This window comes from Typha angustifolia, chromosome 9 (genome assembly GCF_048772165.1).
Source record: "Typha angustifolia cultivar Huaian chromosome 9, ASM4877216v1, whole genome shotgun sequence".
Classification (NCBI taxonomy): Eukaryota; Viridiplantae; Streptophyta; class Magnoliopsida; order Poales; family Typhaceae; genus Typha; species Typha angustifolia.
In genome coordinates this window covers 12,902,345-12,922,356 of record NC_133247.1, presented here as the reverse complement: position 1 = coordinate 12,922,356, position 20,012 = coordinate 12,902,345, and the positions used below count along the sequence as shown (strand labels likewise).

Sequence of the window (20,012 nt, the reverse complement as noted above, 5' to 3'; positions counted from 1 at the left end):
AGCTAAGGAAGTCACCATATTTATTCAAATTATTACCGTCTGCTAAATCTTTGAAGTAATAACTCCCAGGACTGAAAATAGTTTAACACTATAATTTTCCCTTCTTTTGAAAGAGAATATGACAAGAAAATTAGTGAAAAAAGACTACCATCTTAAATGAGGGAAAACTATCTTACAGAAGCAATGCACAGAGAAAAGGGAAAATGAGAATGAGCAGTCTCCAAGGCTCTTCTAACGTAATAAAGGTCGGTCAGGGTACCAGAATGCAATCAACAGCATGTCTTTAAACAGATTTACAGCAAGACGTCGCCTACAAACTCGATTGCCAATTGATGGTAGGAAAATGAAGCATCAGCGACTTATGTTACTGAGCCAGAACAGCAGAGGAAACTGGACTGCAGCCATGAAGAGAAGAAAATAATGATTCCTGCTAGGATGTTTCTCATAACTCCTAGTTCCCCCAAGAAGAACCCTCTTCATGGTCTTCACCAGGAAAACTCCCATGCACACACACATCCATGGCAGCAGAAAATAGTACGAGAAACTCCAGATGATCCTAGCCAAAATTGCAAGAGAAATACCGGCAAATCCATATCCTGCATAGGCCACAAGGTCCAGCAATGGTGCCTCACCGCTGCCCAAGGAATATAGTAAACTTTTTAAAAGCAGGATTTGAAGAAACCAGCCTACTAATCCTTTTGTGAACTGTAGACTCAGAGCTTCTGGGGTAAATCTGCACAGTGGAGTAATGTTTTTCAGAGTGAAGTCATTCTTATATGATTGTAGAAGCCCAAAGTATTCACATTACCTTCCAAAAACACCTAAAGCGAACCCTGCAAGGACAACGTAACTACCGAATGCCATGAGAGGGATATACAGATCTGGTGCATTTATGTCATGAATAGGAGGTTTGTAGGAAAGCCTTCCCCCAACTGGTTCAGTAATTCTTGTCCAATGTCCCTGGATAAAACCAACAGAAAATGGTACAATACTTTAAATTACAGTTAGCTAACCAGGAAGACATAGGAAAATTAGAACATAAACTATCCCTCACCCTGTGTAAGAAGGGGAACAAAATAACCTTCAATTTGTTCCTCACGTATTGACCATTTACTTGAAAATAATACTGAGGGTCAGATAGGTATTCTGTAATCTGTCCACAAATAATGAAAAGTTCTGAGCTTCTCTATGGAATGTAAATATCAGATCTAAAATCTGCAGAATGAGAGTGAAATAGTCCTACTACAACGATGAACGCTGTCGTCATTATGTCCAACTCACATTGCTTTGCATAAATTCAGAGCTTGACCCTAGAAATTTCTCCCCATATGCTCCTAGCCCACTACGGATTAGTCCAGATCCAGCTCCATAGAAGGCATTTCCGAAAGGGTTTGGCTGAGAGTTTGTGGGAATCCCAGCTGAGCCTCCCAGATTGTTATTCATCTCTGTGAAAGCACCTGAAGAACTGAACAAACACAAAATGTTAATGAAAAGCATTATTTGACAACTGACAGCTATATTCCAGCACGACAAGCATGATAGCCAGCTGCAGGACTTGACAAAGTAACCTACAAGTTGACTGATGGTCTAAAATGTTGTCTTATTCACATACCGGTCATAGGTTTAGAAAACGTAATAAGACTGATGCACAAGAACTAGGACTACTGAAAGTATAACAAAATAAAAATCAATATGATCCTTCAAAGCACTCTGAAATCTTTAGCACATTACAGAAACTCCATCATTCCCTTATAATTATAATATCCCCCTCCACAAGGAATCGATGATGCACAAGAAAATGTAAGAGTTAAGTCTACACCATCCCCATTTAACATGATTCGCGTTTTCTCAATCACTTGACCCTGTCTCCTAGAAAGTCTAAACATTTTTCTTAATCTCTTTAAAATGTAACTGTGGTCCTTCTGGAACCTAAATTTCACATGCGATACTAGATCTTTGTTCAGTTTAATACAGAAGTTTATGATCAAACATACACTTGGAATGGTGCCACATCATTGGCAGTGATCAGAACAAGTTTAACCAAATGGATGTCATGTATCTAATGAGTCCGTTTATCTTGTTAAAGATGAAGTATTTGCATGATGTCTAACATAACATGTGTTGGCACTGGACCATCCAATGCTTAAGGTCAATTTGGACATCTGTGTAATGAATTGATTGCAATTGGTTGCTTATATATAATGTATTAAAGTATAGACAAAATTATTGCCAGGTGTACCCTGCCAAAAATTGAGTAGAGAAAGTAACCTTCATTTTTATATTGTAAACCGACAACTCCCAAAAGGAAAACAAGAGATCACAAGAGCTCAAGATAGTTACCAATATGACTAATTCTCTTCTCAATATTGTGTGAAAATTGGAATGTAAGGTTAGAATATGCATTAGATCAATAAAAAATGCAACTTTCGACACCCTAATTCAGAAATAAGCTACTCAAATTAACAGAATTATCAACAAACCATAATTCTATCTATATAAACTAAACTATCTGCATAAAAGGCTAACATTCCCAGTTTTCGTAACAGTTACTAAAGCAAATGATTAACCAACAAGCAAATCTATAAGCAATAAGCTCTATAACATCATGTTCACAAGTTGAAAAGGACATCTTATGTTAGGGATACTACAAGAAAAATGAAACAAAGATTGCATGCCACCATAGATGCAGCAGGCAAATTCCTCATTTCGTAAGCAAAACATGCTTTACAAAGTAACTTTCTTCTAAGTATCTTAAAGAACCATTCTTTTGAGATCTAATCTACTGGCAGTTAATAAAAAAAAAAAAAAAACCCTTCTAACCAACTGAAGAAGCATTATTAACTATAGTCCCAGGAGAGGAGATCTCAACACAAAAACCGATTCCAATCTAAAGTTAAAGTCTTTCGCTTCCCAAATTTGTACCTTGAGCGAAACACATCTCCTCAAATTAAGGAAGCAACTAAATTCTAGCCAGATATACGTTTAACACAGCGCTTCCCATTCCGAATGGGAGATTATCCAACTAATCAAACAGAGCAAGAAATTGCATGTTCTTAGATACCAACAAAGGAATGATCCAGATCTGAAGCCAATTTGAGAATGCTACGGTGGTGGTATGATAGGGAGAAGAGCGAGGAGTAATACCTGTGAGTCGCCTCTTGGATCGCAGAAAGTCGCGGGGGTTGGAGTGGAGATCAAAGTAGGGAAGAGCGAACGGCGAAGCGGTCCGTAGAATAGAGAGGCAAATTTTCAAATGACTCCCTAACTTTTTAGTCTTTTGTGGTTCGACCCCTACACAATTGAAATTTATTTAGACCAATGATAAAATCGCATCAGTATCCGTATTTTTTCGATACAGATACAGACAGACAACTTTAATCATCATATTTATAAAATATATACACAGTTATAGATGGAATATCAAATATATCTATATTTATTTTTTGAATCTATTTAAAAAACTTTTAATATTATAAAATTATACCACAATAGTAGGTTACGAACTGGCTTAATCTGATCCGCAACGGTTTCGAAACTTATATCCTAATTTGATAGCCCTCCAATGGCTAGATGAATACTAGGGTTAGTTCGTGGTGTAAAGGGAGAGAAGTTGTTGTGGAAGCGGGAGGTTAGAGGTTGGAAGAGGTCGACCAAAGTCTTGGACGGTGAAAAAAAGGAGGTGGGAGAGGGCGTCAATGGCTAGAGTCAAGAGAAAAGGAAATGAGGCTAAAGCCCATTCCAATCCAGATAAAAAATCTCAATTAGGGTTTCCTCCACATATATATAGAGGCTCACCCTAAGGACTCTATATTTAACATAAAAACACTCCAAACAACCTTAACAATCCCTAACTTCACCCACACTTTTACCGCAGTACGTTCGAACACGCCCTATTGCGTTCGAACGCAAAATTTTCGTTCTCTGTCGATGCGAACGTGATGTAGGCGTTCGAACACGCCAATTCCGTCCTTTGTCGATACGAATGTGATGCCGACGTTAAAACCACCCCGTTCGAACGCGGTCCTTACATTCGAAACCCTGACAAAAATAGATTTTATTGATTCTACTTACTCAACTAGATAAATAGGCTTATTCCCATGAACTTAATGTCACGCGTAGAGCCAATATAGATCGAATCATATCAGTATATGTGCAAGAAAAGTAAATCCACATTAAAAAAAACAAATAACAAAATGACCTTTTTATATCACCATTTTTATAATATTTTAAACTATATATATAGGCATATATGGATATTGATTTTTTAGAATACTATTTCCAACTCATATCCGTATAGACACAAGGCTCAAAATGTAAATATTGAATTAGTAAAGCATAATTTAAATTATTTTCAGTTTTTCATATAAACATCTGAGGAAATGGCAAATGGAAATTTATATATAGTTCTGATTTTTATAAGAAGTAACCTTCACCAAGTAATCAATCATATGCTCAGAGTTATATTCAGCGTTCCAGATTGTCCATTGAATCAAATAATTACAACAATCAGGAATACATGCAAATAATGCTTGTAATGTAAATTTGATATCGAATACGAAGGAGTAGTCCATCTTCTACAAACTTTTCAAATGCATTTCTTCCAACTCAATCAGGAAGTAGATCATCTCACAGTAAGGTTGTACTAAGAAGAGCTGATTAATTGAAGTCTTCAGCTGAGATGGGAATTCTTTATTTCACTTTTCTCCACTTAATACTATCAGTAGTCTACTTTACCGAAGAGAAAATAACCTTTGATACAAAAAAAGTCGAGGCTCATCATCCTATTGCGCTTGAATAAGCGAAAAGAATTATGCTACTGCAGTAATGCTTCTGAAGTTGAGTCTGCTATCAGAATTCATTACCTAGAGAATTAAGTTAATCCTCCCTGCAGGCTAAGAGTATGATTTCCAAATCCTGATAAAAAAAGAAGATAAATTTAGATGAATTTACCATTTGATAAAAAAAGAATAACCACAGAAAAGGGCGATATTGGTCGAGCTGAAAGCATATATGAGCTTTAGAAAGATGTACCTGGGAACTAGTTAAGGTTTGTGGTAGAAGAAACAAGCAGCTCAGAGGAGAAGATGCAAGTACAAGCTTTAGAATGATTTACCAACCGAATGACTAGGAATTCAGCATCAAGCAGAACTTTCTTCAAAAAACATCAGCAAGTGATTTAGCTCTACCTGCCACCAAAGATGATCAGAAGTAAATATCCTTACAATAAAAGGAGTTTAACAGCCAAAAGTAATCGTTAACTTAACTAAAGGACAGATGGTTATAGCATTGGAACCGTTAAGGTCTGTATGGCATAACTTGGATATTACCTTGAAAAAAATTCATCTCCTGCACATTATTATAACGAGACAATGTAATTGAGCTAAACCTTTTTGACAATGTAGTTGAGAGAATAACGAGGTCAAGAGAGGAAGGCCAACTGGTAACAGGAAAACAGTGAAGGCTTGGAGGATTTGTACAAGAAACACTTATGAAGGACATCCATTGGTTCTTTTATGGAGGAAAATGACCATTCCATTGGAAAAGCATATGTGTTATGTATGTTTTTCAATTAAGAACTTCCTGAGCAAGCAAGTAAAGCATTATGGGATACCTGTAAAGTGACAGTGGTTTCAATTTGGTTCCTTCTTTGTGCTCTCCAACTCACAGACTACAAATTCACTGGCTACCTTCTAAGTATATATTACGTTGGAACTGTCTTTTACCTTTCCAGATAGAGTAGTACATTTACATACCTGTAGAATCTTTTCAGGAACATGGGCAACCTTGTTCCATTCAGGGCCTTCCTTCTCTTGAAGCTGCTTCTCTAACATTGGATGACATCTTGACACCAAGATTGTTTCAAGAGAGGCAGGCAGGCCATTCTGTGGCAGTGATTTCATATCAGGACATCCACATATGCCTAATGTCTTGAGGGATGTAAGACTCTCCAAATCAACAGGAAGAGAACAAAATCTGCAGCAATCTGAAATCATCAACTTCCTAAGGGAGACGAGAGATTGTAATCCAACCAATGAAGTTAGGACTTCACATTCTTTAATATTCAAAGTTTGTAGAGAAGTAAGGTGGTGCACATCTAGTCCCAATGATAAGGAAGCCATAGAGTGGCAGCTGATAATGGTTAAAGTGGAAAGACAGGTGAGGTTCTGCAGGTATCTGGGCAATAAATCTGCTACAACCTTACAGTCATTGATTTCAAGAGATACGAGTGATGGAGGGAGGATGCCTCTGCCATCATGTTCCACTTCACGTGCAAGCAGCTCTGAACAATGAGTTAGCCTAAGTATGTTGAGGGAGCTTAGTAACAGAAACCCTGAGATTGGCATGGGCTCTTTGCATTTTCTAATGTCCAACTCATGAATACTCTTTAAGTGGTCAGCATGGAAGCTGCTATTAAGGAAACTACAGCTGCTAGCTCTTAGGATAAAATGTGGCGCTGATAATGTCAATGAGTTCAACAAAGATGAGCCTGGGAGTGATCCTGATGTTATATCCACTTCTATTCTTAATGTACTAGGGAATTGGAATTGCGGTGTTCTTAGTAATCGTGGACATCTACTGATAGCTAGTCTTTGTAGACATGGAAACAGAGGGCCATTCTCTGTTCCAGACCACTCTACCCATTCTGGCATTCCATCAAAAAGTAAATCCTCTAAACATGGAAACCCTTTCACCTCTCCATTTCCATAGAATTCATGGCCTATTTGTCTTACTACAGCCATATTTTTCACTTCTAGACACTCCAGAGATGGGAGCTGTCCCAAAGGTGGCAGAACTTCCCACCCCATGCAGTTGTACAAGCAAATAGAGCTCAATCTGCTCATCCAGTTTGCCTCCAACCAATTGGGAGACCTGACTCCACCATACCTTATTATGCTCAATCTTTGTAGATTTGGATGTGGCCTAAGGGCTTCAAGTACTTCAGAATCCCTATTACAAATGCTAGCCCTTGCATGGTCACTCCATTCAAGCGTCAGTGTATGAATGTGTTCTTTGTGATCTAGATGGGCCTCAGCACCCTCTTGCTTGCTTTCAACATTCTCAAGGCACTTAACTCTAAGACTTCCTCGAAGCTTATTCATGTCCTTCAGCTCTCCTAATTTGTGTCCCCTCTCCTTCTTCACATGGAATTCGCCTGATCCCTGTAGGCAAGTTTGCCTTCCAAAACCAGATATTATGGCACCACCCACATTTGTAACATAAGCATGCCTCAACTTGATCAGGCTATCAATATTTTTCGGGAAGCTAACGCATTCACTTTCACGGCAAGAATGACCATTTACTACCAACACCTCTAGATGGTAAAACCTACTCAGTGACTCAGGCAATGGCTTAATAGGAACTTGGAAAGCAAGGTAGCGCAGATGTATGAGTAGATCTATAGATCTTGGCAACTTCTCCAAGCAGCAACCAGCCAAGTCCAGTACACGGATGCTTTTGAATTTTCTAAATAGATCACTTTTGAGAGATGCTTTCCGGCAGTGCCATGATTTCCTCCAGATTAGCAGGGTACGCAATTTTTTCGATTTGTGTATCTTCTCAAGCACTTGCAATGAACTAGAGGCAACAGACAAATGGCGAACAGTAGGTGGAACTTCCAGAAACTTATCAGCTTCAATTCTCAAATATTCATCCTTTGATATGTTTCGGGCCAAGTCATTCATTAAGTCATGCATTACATATTCTATGGGAAGCCCTAGCCATGATCTCTGGAAAAAAGATCTAGACACTAGATCATTGAAGTATCCTTTCCCTATATCTTCTACATCATTATCTTTGCCCTGGGTTTGAACAAAACCCTGTGCAATCCACATATCGACCAACCTATCTGGCATGAAACGCCAATCCTTGGGAAACAAACTGCAGTATGTAAAGCATGGTTTGAGGTGTTCTGGTAGGTGTTGATAACTCAATCTTAGAACCTTCATTATATCATCCGATATATCACTTTCCAAAATTTTATTCCATTTTTCAATGTTTAGATTAGCTTTTAGCAGCTGTCCAACCACCTTTGCTGCTAAGGGTAAACCCATTAGTCTTTCAGCAATTTGCGTGCCAATTTCTTTTAATTTTGGGTGCTGATTTTCGTCTTGATCACCAAATGCATGTTTCTTGAACAACGACCAATACTCTTCACCTACTAATCCCTTTAGAGGTTCTGAAACTATTGTACCTAGCAGTTGTGCGACCTTGTCCGTTCGAGTTGTAACCAAAATTTTGGATCCTCTTGACCCATTACTAAGAGGAGCGAACACCTTCTTCCATAGTACCTCGTTCTCCCAATCCGTCCTTTCCTCATCACACCAAACATCATCTAAAATAAGAAGAAATCGCTTGCGAATTAACTTCTCACTAAGGACCTTCTGCAGCTTATCAAAGGTCCTTATATCACTGTGATTCTGATCTGATGCTGACTCTAAAATATCTCTTGTAAGCCCAATTTCATTGTAGGTATCAGAAACACAAACCCAGATCCTCGGATCAAAGTTTGTTTGTATGCTAGCATCCTTGTAAACAAGCTGGGCAAGAGTAGTCTTCCCAACACCCCCAACACCAACTATGGAAATAATAGGAATATGCCTACTGCTAGATCCAGGTTCATCATCTGTCTCAAGTAACAGCTGCACAATCTTATTCAGCTCATCTTGTCGGCCAAAAATTTGATCTTCTTCAATAGAAGAGCTAGTTATGCGTGATGATGAGATCTCAGGAGTTCTACCTGCAGCAATAACATCTAAACCAACCAGTTTAAGTAAACAATCTGCAGTTTTTTTCACTTCATCTAATCTCTTCAAGATTTCAGTCAGCTTCTTTTTGGGTTGGTCAGCTCCTAGCAAACGCTTGCTAATTTGAAGTGAAGATGAGGTAAGGTAACTTACTACGGTTCTATTATCCGCCTTTGATCTCAGGACCATGTAATCAAACTCATCCAGCACATCCTCGGCATCATAAACGGCGTCTTTGAGCTTGCGAAGCAATTTCTTCTGGTTCTCATCCTTGATCCGCCGCCTCTCGATAGTGGTTACCGTGGCAAGGATCTCTGTGAGGGCAGTATCAAGATTTTCGAGGTCTTTCTTCATGTCCTTCGTCCAATTGCGCTGGCTCTCTAAGTAGGAAGAAGCAGTGTCCATCATCTGCTTTACGATTGGAGATGAAAACCATCCAGCCACCGCAATCTCTGCCATATGAAAAAAGAAGACCCTCTTCCCTACTAATGGCAAGAACACTGAATCCAGAGAGGAGGAAGCCAGGAACTAAGCAAACAAAGATTAGCAGGGGATGAATGATTTCAAGAGAGAGAGAGAGAAAGAGAGAGGGGAAAAAGAAAAGCTAACAGAACAATGGGCAAGAGGATTGATCAGAGATAAGTAGGAAGAAATCAATGCCAAAAATGAAAAAGCTACAAGAAAAGTACGGTTATCGGTGGAGACCCAGTCCCAAAAGCCACTACCAACTAAATTTGATATCCTATTTACCATTTTGTGGCGCTGTGAAGTAAGATAGCTAGATCTGGTTGATAGTTATGGCTTTGATATTAAAAAGTATACATGTAGCCTTTACAGTTTAAGAAAAAGAAGGAATTCTACCTGCAAAGTTTTACTGAAAGATGAACAAGAATAATAAGAGAAATGATGCCCAATCGGCATGCAGTCAGTTCAACAACTTGCCGAAAGATAAAAGTAATAAAAAGAAGAAGAAAAGGAATCATGGATTATTTATGAAGACATATGACACACATCATTACGCACTATTCTAGCAAAATATATATATATATATATATATATATATATATATCTCAATAACAGTCAAACTATTCCCGGAGAAAAGCATCTATACCTAATTGCCTCACCTACAAAAGGGGCTCCCGAGCGACCACGCAAGCTATTTCGTAATAAAGCTTCAATCTTTGGAGCATTGGCAAAAGAAAACCCCACATCCTAATTGTACATACCCTCTTCACAAAATTGAACCTTTTAGCAAAAACTCGGATACCCATCTCCTCCTTTCCTGAAAATTCCACCGCGCTCCGACCAAAGTTGAGATCTTTTGCGTTGGGCCATTGAAGTATGTCGGATTCTTTGCAAACCTTGAATTCCATTTTTTTTTTGTCACCACTCCATTATACTATTTATTGGTCCAATAGTAAAATACTAACATGTGCTTATTGGATTCGGATTTTTATCCTTCATGGAGCTTCTACTAGATCATGCATGAATCGATTCAAATGTCTCTGTCTAAAAGAAATGCCATAGCATGGACGCATGCAAATTGAGATAAATCGAGAACAATGGTTTCTCACTGAAACAATTCAAACCAACAATAGCAATAATTATTCAGCATCAAATTCAAGTCTTTGGCCTCTCAGCAACCATGGCTCCTGCATGCTTTCTTCTCTTTTCCTCCATCTCCTTCCTGTGTGAAGTCTGCACGGTGACCTCCTAATGCCTGAAAGCTCTTGAAGGATTTGCTGCAGTGTGAACATGCATGGCTCTGAACTACTAGAGAACTATATCGTTTAATGATACTTCGACAACGACGGTGGCTAATTTTATCCAAAAAATTATGGCAGTGGTGGCTATAACTGGGCATGCAATTGCCATCACTCATTGCAGTGCAGGCTGATAGCAAGATCAATGCTCACATAGGTCCATATATGGTTCTAAATATATGAAAATTATGCCAAGTATATGGTTTAGTACGAAAAATTCTATAGTAGAGCTATCTTTCAGAAGGAACAGAGGTATGTATATATATATATATATATATACCTGAATGACAAGTTTATATATTTCTGGACTGGATTTCTAAGTTTCCTTGTAGTTTTATATGCAGTGAATATATACCGTAATAATTCATTGATTGTTTCCTTTTCCATTTTATGAAATGGACGACGCATTATCAATTCTTACAAGAAATGTTCAAAAACTCATCAAGTGAATCAAGGAAGATTCAAGGCTGGTGCTTAATTTTATTCTGCTATATCTTTGTAGATGCCACCTAATGGATCAAACACACATTTGCTTTAGCAAGGCATGAAGATTGTTTACTCCACAGTAAAAGGACTAATATTATATCTTCAGAGCATCATGGCTACTCACTAAAACTTTTAATGGCATATTCTAAATCCATTTGAAGAAAGAATATTAGATAATAAAATTCCACAACACCTTTTCCTTTTTCTTCTTATTCTCCCTAAGCAAATTTCTTCCTTCAGCATAGTACATATATATATATATAATTCATGCCTCTCCAAGTACTTCCTTCTAGTTCAAAAAATAGTATTTCTTCCTAGAAATTATAATTCTCATGTAAACATACCATAGTAGTAAGCATTTAGTAATTCATGTTTATGCATGTGACATACTTTAGAATTTAACAACTTAAGAAGATGTACAACTCGCATTATTTATAATGATGTTAGGAGAGTTACTACTTCTAAGTAAAGAGAAAATTCATACTTTAAATGGTTCCAGGTGATCAAAAGAAAGCATTTTGACTCAAAAGAAATGCAAAGAATTACAACTTCTTGTAAATTCATCAATGTATTCGTATAAAAGACAACAAAGAAGGATTACCATTCAACTCTACTATAGAGCCTTGAGCACTTTTTGTGTCTTTTTGCCATTTCATATATGAAACTACTCAATTATACACTTACAGAATAACACAAATGAACGCAAGACCCCACTTTGCACTCATATGTAATCTAGTACCTAGAGAAGACATTAAGTTTCATATTTCACCAAGTCAAGTTCAATGTATCATCGAATGCGACAAAACGCAATACATTTTTAGATATGCTAGGAAATTCTTACCATAAAATGAATGTGAATACATACGAATACCACCTACTATCATGTTTATGCAAACCGTATACAACACCGCTCATGCATGAATCAATTGATTGTGGGGAAATCGGACGTCAAACAGTGCATTCCCGCACACACCACTATGCGTAAAATTGCATTATTCAATTAGAGATAGTCGATGTTGGATAAAAACTTTCTTCTAATAAATCAATTCTTGATAGGTTGAATTCTCTGCTTGCCTGTCATTGCCTTTAGAGGATTTGATAAATGCACAATATATAGCCCTCTAATCACTCAATCCCTGCAATATCTCATAGCTCTCAACCCTCTTCATCATTTCTCTTGAAATCTCTCTCCCCCATCCCCTTGCTTATGGAGAAGGGTGACATGAGTTTTTTTCATGGCCAAGCAAGTGATGGCTCTCGTTTCACTAGACCACCACCACCAACACAAGAGATCCTTCTCACCTCTCCTTTCCTTCAAACAGCCAATAATACCTTGATCATGTCTAACTCACCTAGAGCAAACAACCGGTACGTGCATACCTCTCCTATCGTCGACCCTGCAGCAAGGTTCGCAGCAACCAGAGAGCTTACAATGACTTCACTTAGTCTATCCAACACCATGAACTCAAATGATAGGTTTGTTTTCATGCCAACTCCATCACTCCCATCCTCATCTAGAATAATCAAACCAACAACCATTAGCAGCCCTTTTGGCTTTGGCATGATGAATCCTAATCTATATGTGGTCGCAAACCAAAGAGTTCCATGCCCAGATGCTCTAGGATCATCATTCTTGAATAGAGCACCTCCTCTTCCTGAGGCTTATATCTTGGATAGCACATCTCCTACCATTTCCTTCTGCCCAAGAATCCAACCACCATACATACAATACCAGCAGTACTTGAAAAGAGCACCTCCTCTTCCTGAGGCTTATATCTTGGATAGCACATCTCCTACCATTTCTTTCTGCCCAAGAACCCAACCACCATACATAAAATACCAGCAACACTTGAATCCTTACCTCAATGTCAACCCAAACAACTCACAATATACTTTCCAAAGCCATGACAACCTCCTAGAGTATCTACTAGAATTTTACCCAAGAGAAGAAAAGGAGTCATTTCATATTCACAAATGCAGCTTATGTGACATAGAGTTTCCTACTGCTGTAACGCCCCGCCCGGCACGGACACGTGCACGCCCACGCGCCCACACGGCACGCGCGGCGCACGCGACAGGTCGGGCGGGGCCCGCCACACACGGATACACTCCTGTGCACATACAATCATGACATCATCAAATAACACCTGCTAACATATCCATGATCACATAATCCATCACCAAATAAATCATACTCTTAACCAAATAAACCTGTTAACATATGAATATCAAAATACACAATAATACACACTAGACCGCTACATAATCTGGCAGGACCCACACAGGCCACAACAAACCATCAAGATACAACTAAACAACTGATACAAGAGTACACTATGATTCGACCTGTATTATACAAATCATCGTCTAATATAAAAGAGTACAAATATCAAATACTGGTACAACTCAATTTCTATATAAACTATCATCTATGCCATCTCGCATCTATAGCTCACCTCATCATTACTCTAAAATATCTTCTCAAGTCGCTATCACGTACCACATATCTGAGAGGTTAGAAAAGAAATAAAGAGAGTCATGAGCAAAAGGCTCAGTGAATAGACCTTACCCCGAATCAGTGAAGCCAAACAGAGAGTAAATCATGTACTGGATAATATGAATCAGAAAACAGTATGATGTCATGTATGAACATATATATATATGTATCCTCAATGACATATATATGAATGAAATCAGTTCTCATGAATGACCATATTATATCCTCAACCGAAATTATATAACATGATGAAATTACCATATAACATCACCGACTATAACACCATATCATGTATAACAATTATGATCCAATGATACTAGTCATAACAATGATGATGCATGATGCATACCAACTACTAGATAATCATATATGTTAGAGCCAGATATAATTCACATATCTCTCACTATCACAATCATCCGTCTCAACTCTGAATATCATCCACCATGCTGGACTACGGTATCCGGCCCCAAACTCGATACACATCATGTCACAAGCTCAGAGCATACCCTGTCATACGCTAAGAGTATCTCTGTAGATAAATCATACCCTGCCATACGCTAAGGGTATCTCTGAAGAAAGTAATCATACCCTACCATACGCTAAGGGTATATCAATGATAGTTGTACCCTGTCATACGCTAAGAGTACAACTATCAGCCATCACCATACTCTGCCATACGCTAAGAGTATGTCCAGTACCAGTCTGGACCAGATACCGTTCCAGCCATCACATCACATCACATCACATACACATGTACTTTTATGATTTCCTATACATGATAAATCATATGCATATATCCAGTACGACAACAGATCATACAACTCAGGAATTTAGGTGGTAAAGAAGCCGAGAGAAAAATGATGTAATGCAAACTCCAACCATGTATCTAACACATGCATACTCATGCTAATCTATCACATACATACTCATGATAGAGATCATCCCGACATAAAACCATAATAGCATAATCATCTCCAATCATCTTTATATATCACCAATGTACTCATATCCTAGATCAGTCTAATCAAATACATGATAAAATATATGCTCAACTGAAATCATCTCTATATAAAGTCATATAATCATGCTGGAGGCCAAAACGTGCATGTACATAATATATAATAAATCCTAATTTGAGAAAGGGATCTAGGGGATAAGACTACTCACAGTCTGATCAGAAGATACAAACCACGCATCTCTCACGTCCGTCAGGTAACCGAGTGACACTCATCGCTAGCAAGGTCCACGGGGTCTCAAATAAGGGGGTTCGGGATCTGAAAATGTTTAAGTAACATAAAGTTAGTTGTTTATCCCATTATAATCCGTTCGAGTAAAATATGATGATTTATTAGATTTTAGAATTTCTACTTGTTTTTATGATTGGCTAGATTTTAATTATAAATAAAATATAGATAAAAATCTAATTATAATTAAATTATATCTTGATTAATTAGGGACTATGTAGTCATTATCTTATTTGCTACAAAATAATAATGTATAATAAATTAATAGAGTTACTTAAAAATGTATATCATAAGAATATTAGAATATAAATCTAATAATTATAATTTACAAATTTATCTATTAATCTAATATACATATAAGTAAGTAAATAAATAAATATAAGTATTACCTATATTTATGCCTAATTAATCATTAATTATAAAAATTATCATTAATAAAAATACATTGAAGGATATATAATATTATTAAAATAGTTAATGTCTAAATAATCTATTTGCATTAATTAAGAAGCAAAATACTTAAATAAATAACATAAATAAACTAATTAATTAATAAATTAATTACAACTGCCATCAGTGCTGGGCTCGGCCCAGCACTGTCTGCTACAGTGCTGGGCCGAGCCCAACACTGTGCAGAAAGAGAAAAGAGGAGCTGAGGAAGAAGGAGAAAAAGAAAGAAAGAAGGAAAGAAAGAAGAAGAAGAAGAAGAGGAAGAAGAAGAAGAAGAAGAAGAAGAGGAAGAAGAAGAAGAAGAAGAAGAACAGAAGAGAAAGAGAAGAAAGAGGGGAGGTGAGGGAGGCGGTTGCGGACCCGGGCCGGCGGGGAGGGCACCGGCCGCTGCTGGCCAGCCAGCGGCCGGCCTCTCGCCGGTGGCTCGGCTCCGACAAGCCCACCCGCGGGCAAGAAAGAGAGAGAGAGAGAGAGAGGAGGGTAAGAGAGAGAGAAGGTGGTGCGGCGGCGACGACGGCGACAACGAGAAGCCGTCGGCGAGGAGAGAAAGAGAGAAGGGTAGAGAGAGAACGAGGGAGTTAGAGAAGGAGAAGGTGGTGCGGCGGCGACGACGGCGACGGCGGCGGTAGGCTGGCGTCGGCAAGGGAAGGAGAGAAAGAGAGGGTTCGAGAGAGAGAGAGAGAGAGATCAAAAGAGAGAGAGAGAGAGGCGGTGAGGGTGGTGCTGCGGCGGCGATGGCAGCGACGGCGGTGGTAGACCGGCGTCGGCAAGAAAATATGTGAGAAAAGAGAGAGAGAGAGAGGGAGAGAGAGAGAATATGTGAGAGAGAAAGAGAGAGAGAGATATATAAAGAGAGAGAGGGAAGGCGGTGGAGGAGGGGGAAAGGCGGCGGCTGCGGCGGCGGCGGGGCCCGCCGCAGCTAGCTGGTCCGGCCCGGTTGGCCGGGCCGGCGGTTGTGGGCGCACGTGGCGCCCCCAACACGCGCCCACGTTGCATGGCACGAGCTCGTGCCATGCAACGCCAATATATTTTTTTTATTTTATTTTATTTCTTTCTTTTTGTCTCTTTTATTTATTTTTATTATTATTTTTTTTTCAATTTATATATTATTATTATTATTCTTTTTTTTTTTTTTTTTTTGGGTTATTACAACTGCTCAAGCCTATGGAGGTCATATGAGCTCTCACAGCAAGACCAGAAAGGTAAAGATGACAGTCCAGGAGGCATCAAAGAGACCACGACTGATTCCTCTAATCCATGAACATAAGGAGGGCTCTCATGTCTATGTAAAGATGTCCAATGAGAATGGCACAGAAGAAGTTCCTACAACTGTTGAGGCCAAGAAAGAAGAAGAAGAAGATGATGAACTCCTCGAGGATGATGGCGGATTGAAGTACCTCGTTGAAGAAGATCAGAACATAGAGACTGATCAAAAGGTGATAGCAAAAGCTCTTGCCACCATTAGTGAGAATTCTGTGAACAGTGAGCCTAAAACTAATGGTGGCACAACTCCCTCCAATGTCCACTGAGATTCTGAAGGAGGAAAGCATTAAAGTCCTGCCATTTTTTGCTTTCCGTTATCGGTTTTCAGTGTATCTGCTCCTGGTGTTGCTTTTTTGACCATAATTATCATTTCATCTTTCCTTTTGACTGCTTTCATGTATCAATCCATATTATGAAAAGAGAAGTTGAATCTAGAACATTAATACAAAAGGGCAATCAATTGCTATCTTTTGTCTTAGGTAATATTTCTTTACCAAGTACTTTTGATAGTACTGTTTTGATAACCCTGAATGCCTCCCTCTACAAAATGAGACTCAATTACTAACTTGAATGGATCAGTTAGTTCACAAACTAATACGCACGGTAAAGGAGTTAAATTAACTTCCCTGTTTCAAAGGAGATGTTATCAAATCTTATAACACACACACACACACAAGTTCGAAAATTCATTTCACAACCTAGCTTTCAATGATCTATACTATTCATACCATATGTGTTAAAATTTTCAAATGAAAACCTGTATTTCTAGTTTTTTTTTAATAGAAAGTACTCTCAACAAGATTAAACCAACAAGTTCTAAGAGAAACAGCATAATCAATCTGTTTTCCTCGAATTTATCAAGCGATTACTGAATATTTTGCAAACGATTAGATTAGCCCAAACCTAATGATTAGATTAGCCCAAAACTCGAAATACAAGTCCCCAACCACATACTAAAAATCTTGGGTCTGAAGTATAGTATGCAGGGGTTGAAATCAAATTTGTAGGAAGAATAAACAACATTCTAAGAAAGAATTAGGTGAAACAATATAATCAATATATTGAGAATTCAGTAGATATGGAGATACATCGTTACACTAGATCATAGGGGAAACGACGAGCACCGTATATATTATTAATAACTTGGCAATTTTGATAAAGGCGAACCGAACTGCACCAGGACAGATTTCATCATTAGTTTCTCTTATTTCTCACATCAGTTAGAAGATGTAGAATATATTCGAGGATATCAGTACGTTCCCTTAGTCCTACGCTTATGAAAATTACCTAATTCGAGAAAAATATATCATGTAAAACCGTATTGTTGGATCTTATGTACATTTTCATAAGAATTACATATCCCTGAGTAGAAAAAGAACACTAAAATTTTAGCAATAAATTCATATACTAAAATGTCAAATTTGGAATTTCCCTTCCCTATTCAGAAATGAAGTCTGAATCTACAAAGAGATATACCTATGCATCACAATTTCCCTGCCCAAAAAATGTGTAAACGATATTCTTCAACTCGCAAACTAGTCTATATATATATATATATATATATAGTAGAATATAGGAACAAAGAAAAAAAAATACATTAATTACAAATTTGTAAAGACAAATTACACAATGTAAGCAACTTTTGAATGTTGCATGTACCAACTCACATGGAAAATCCTATGTGATTACCACCTCCGATTTTATCGCATAACTTTCCAGAGTACTTCATTGAATGCAATTCCTTGGCTCGATTCGCAGAAGATTTCGTGTATGTGTACAAATACTCGCCCGTCCTCGCTTCTAATATTCATCTCTTCATATTCTAGACCTATTTCTCCTCCTCCTTCAATCTTCAAAGTTCTCTTTCATCCCTGTTCCTTTCAACATGGATGAATTCTCTGATGAAATAGATGCACTCCTTAGCCAAAATAGCCCTACAAATGAGCCACCCCTCGTCGTCCCACCGCCAAACAACTCTACCTCATCCATAGTGGTCAGTGCATCATCTACCATTCAAAATTCTCCAATTCCTCCAAATAACAACACCACCACCACCATTGAGGCTAGCAACCAAAGACCCCTCTCTCCTGAGCCATATGATCCATTCAAATCCACAGCCAACCAGTTTGTATTCATGCCGACACCGTCACTCTCATCAATCCGATGCAGCATGAGCTACCCAACAACCACCATCCCTGATCTCGACATCAGCTCGACAAACATTCCATATCCTGATCCTCAGCAACAATACAATCCATTATCGGATTACAACAACGTGAATATTGATGGCCTCCTCCAAACACCATTCATAGATCAGCAAGAAGTCTTATTCAATCAAACTCCAAGTTATTGGAACGCTCCTGAAGATCCTCTTGATCCAAACTGGGAGGCCATCAGTGCTTATCTGGCAGGGCAAGTCCGACCGGGGGTTGATGGCGACCGCATCTTTAGGTGCACCACTTGCGGCGTGGAGTTTCCGAATGCTCAGGCATTTGGAGGGCATATGAGTTCACACAGCAAGACTAAGAAGGAGAAGAGCTTGGCGCCGACCAAAGCAAAACTCAAGAAGGTTGCAACTAAGATATCTAAATCCTTTGTAGATGTTGAGGAACTGAAGGCCATGAAAGAAGAAGCTGCATCAGGGAAAGCGAACAAGCTGAGTACTGGTTACCAGAAGGCTAAGGTGGAGGATAGCAGCAAGGGGAAGAGCATCAAAGGTGATGAGGGATATGAGAGCGAGGAATCTGTGAGCAGTAAGTTTGTTGTTAAGGATCAAAGTAGCACAAATGAGGAATGATGAGAGAGAGAGAGAGAGAGAGAGAGAGAGAGAGAGAAGAAGAAGAAGAAGTAGTAGTGTGTGTGTGTGTGTGTGTGAGTGAGGGAGAGAGAAAGACATCTAGTATGAATTGGGTAGTTTATTTTCTTGTTGCTCTCTCCCTAACTCCTCCTTTGTGTGGGTATGAAATTACCTTATCAATAAATCACACACACATTTATAAATATATGTTTTCTTTTGGTATATATATATAACGATGTATATATTATTCTTCAATTACCTAACAGCTTAAGTAAGTTATATATCAAATATAATATATTTTAAGGTTTAAATCTCATTAACCGACTTCAATTCCTTACGATAGATATCTATTCTAGTGAGATATATCTTATCATCTATCATCTGTCGATACGCAGTATTAAAGAGACTTACATAAGATACTCCCCTCCACACACACACACGTAAAAAAAAAAAAAAGAAATCATGGAAATGGTGAGGTCTGTAAGGTTTTTGAGTAAAGTGGAAAGTTATATGAGGTAAAACTGTCCATAATATAATTAATTGAGCCGGCTCTACTACTCTTTTAAAGTCTTATCTACAATCAGCAGCCGTTATGAAAATTTACGTTTTTGACGTTATTAACATACAGATACAGACACAGACACAGACACAGACACAGACACGACAACCAAAACCAGGCCACCAAAATCCATCTAGAGAAATGTGCACTGACAACTACCAAAAATAGTGCTTCATTGTTTCCTTTTCGACCAATACATAAAACTACGT

General features: G+C 38.4%; 2 protein-coding genes across 3 annotated transcripts; both read right to left on the bottom strand.

The window, feature by feature from the left end:
- Positions 1 to 130: 130 nt before the first annotated feature.
- Positions 131 to 3,290, bottom strand: LOC140767900 (uncharacterized). Its single transcript, XM_073107985.1, has 5 exons — positions 3,145 to 3,290; positions 1,282 to 1,465; positions 1,055 to 1,153; positions 809 to 960; positions 131 to 733 (listed from the first exon to the last, which is right to left on the bottom strand). The coding sequence occupies exons 2-5, from the start codon at positions 1,441 to 1,443 to the stop codon at positions 352 to 354; spliced, it is 795 nt and encodes a 264-aa protein (XP_072964086.1). The 5' UTR covers positions 1,444 to 1,465; positions 3,145 to 3,290; the 3' UTR covers positions 131 to 351.
- Positions 3,291 to 3,529: 239 nt separating this feature from the next.
- LOC140767899 (putative disease resistance protein RGA4) lies at positions 3,530 to 10,504 on the bottom strand. Of its 2 annotated transcripts, none has more exons than XM_073107983.1 (3): positions 5,032 to 10,504; positions 4,863 to 4,914; positions 3,530 to 4,038 (listed from the first exon to the last, which is right to left on the bottom strand). In XM_073107983.1, the coding sequence occupies exon 1, from the start codon at positions 9,201 to 9,203 to the stop codon at positions 5,691 to 5,693; it is 3,513 nt and encodes a 1,170-aa protein (XP_072964084.1). In that variant the 5' UTR covers positions 9,204 to 10,504; the 3' UTR covers positions 3,530 to 4,038; positions 4,863 to 4,914; positions 5,032 to 5,690. The 2 variants fall into 2 exon arrangements, with proteins under 2 accessions (XP_072964084.1, XP_072964085.1); XM_073107984.1 differs by lacking the exon at positions 3,530 to 4,038 and having other exon boundaries at positions 4,406 to 4,914; positions 5,032 to 5,186; positions 5,754 to 10,503.
- Between the last annotated feature and the right edge of the window lie 9,508 nt (positions 10,505 to 20,012).

What these genes read in the sequence shown, in the direction of transcription:
- LOC140767900 (XM_073107985.1), bottom strand. Translation starts at nt 1,443, where the DNA reads ATGAATAACAATCTGGGAGGCTCAGCTGGGATTCCCACAAACTCTCAG. An exon ending in CTGAATTTATGCAAAGCAAT is followed by an intron (nt 1,154 to 1,281) that starts GTGAGTTGGACA and finishes ATTTGTGGACAG; the next exon opens with ATTACAGAATACCTATCTGA. An exon ending in GCTTTAGGTGTTTTTGGAAG is followed by an intron (nt 734 to 808) that starts GTAATGTGAATA and finishes TCCACTGTGCAG; the next exon opens with ATTTACCCCAGAAGCTCTGA.
- LOC140767899 (XM_073107983.1), bottom strand. Translation starts at nt 9,203, where the DNA reads ATGGCAGAGATTGCGGTGGCTGGATGGTTTTCATCTCCAATCGTAAAG.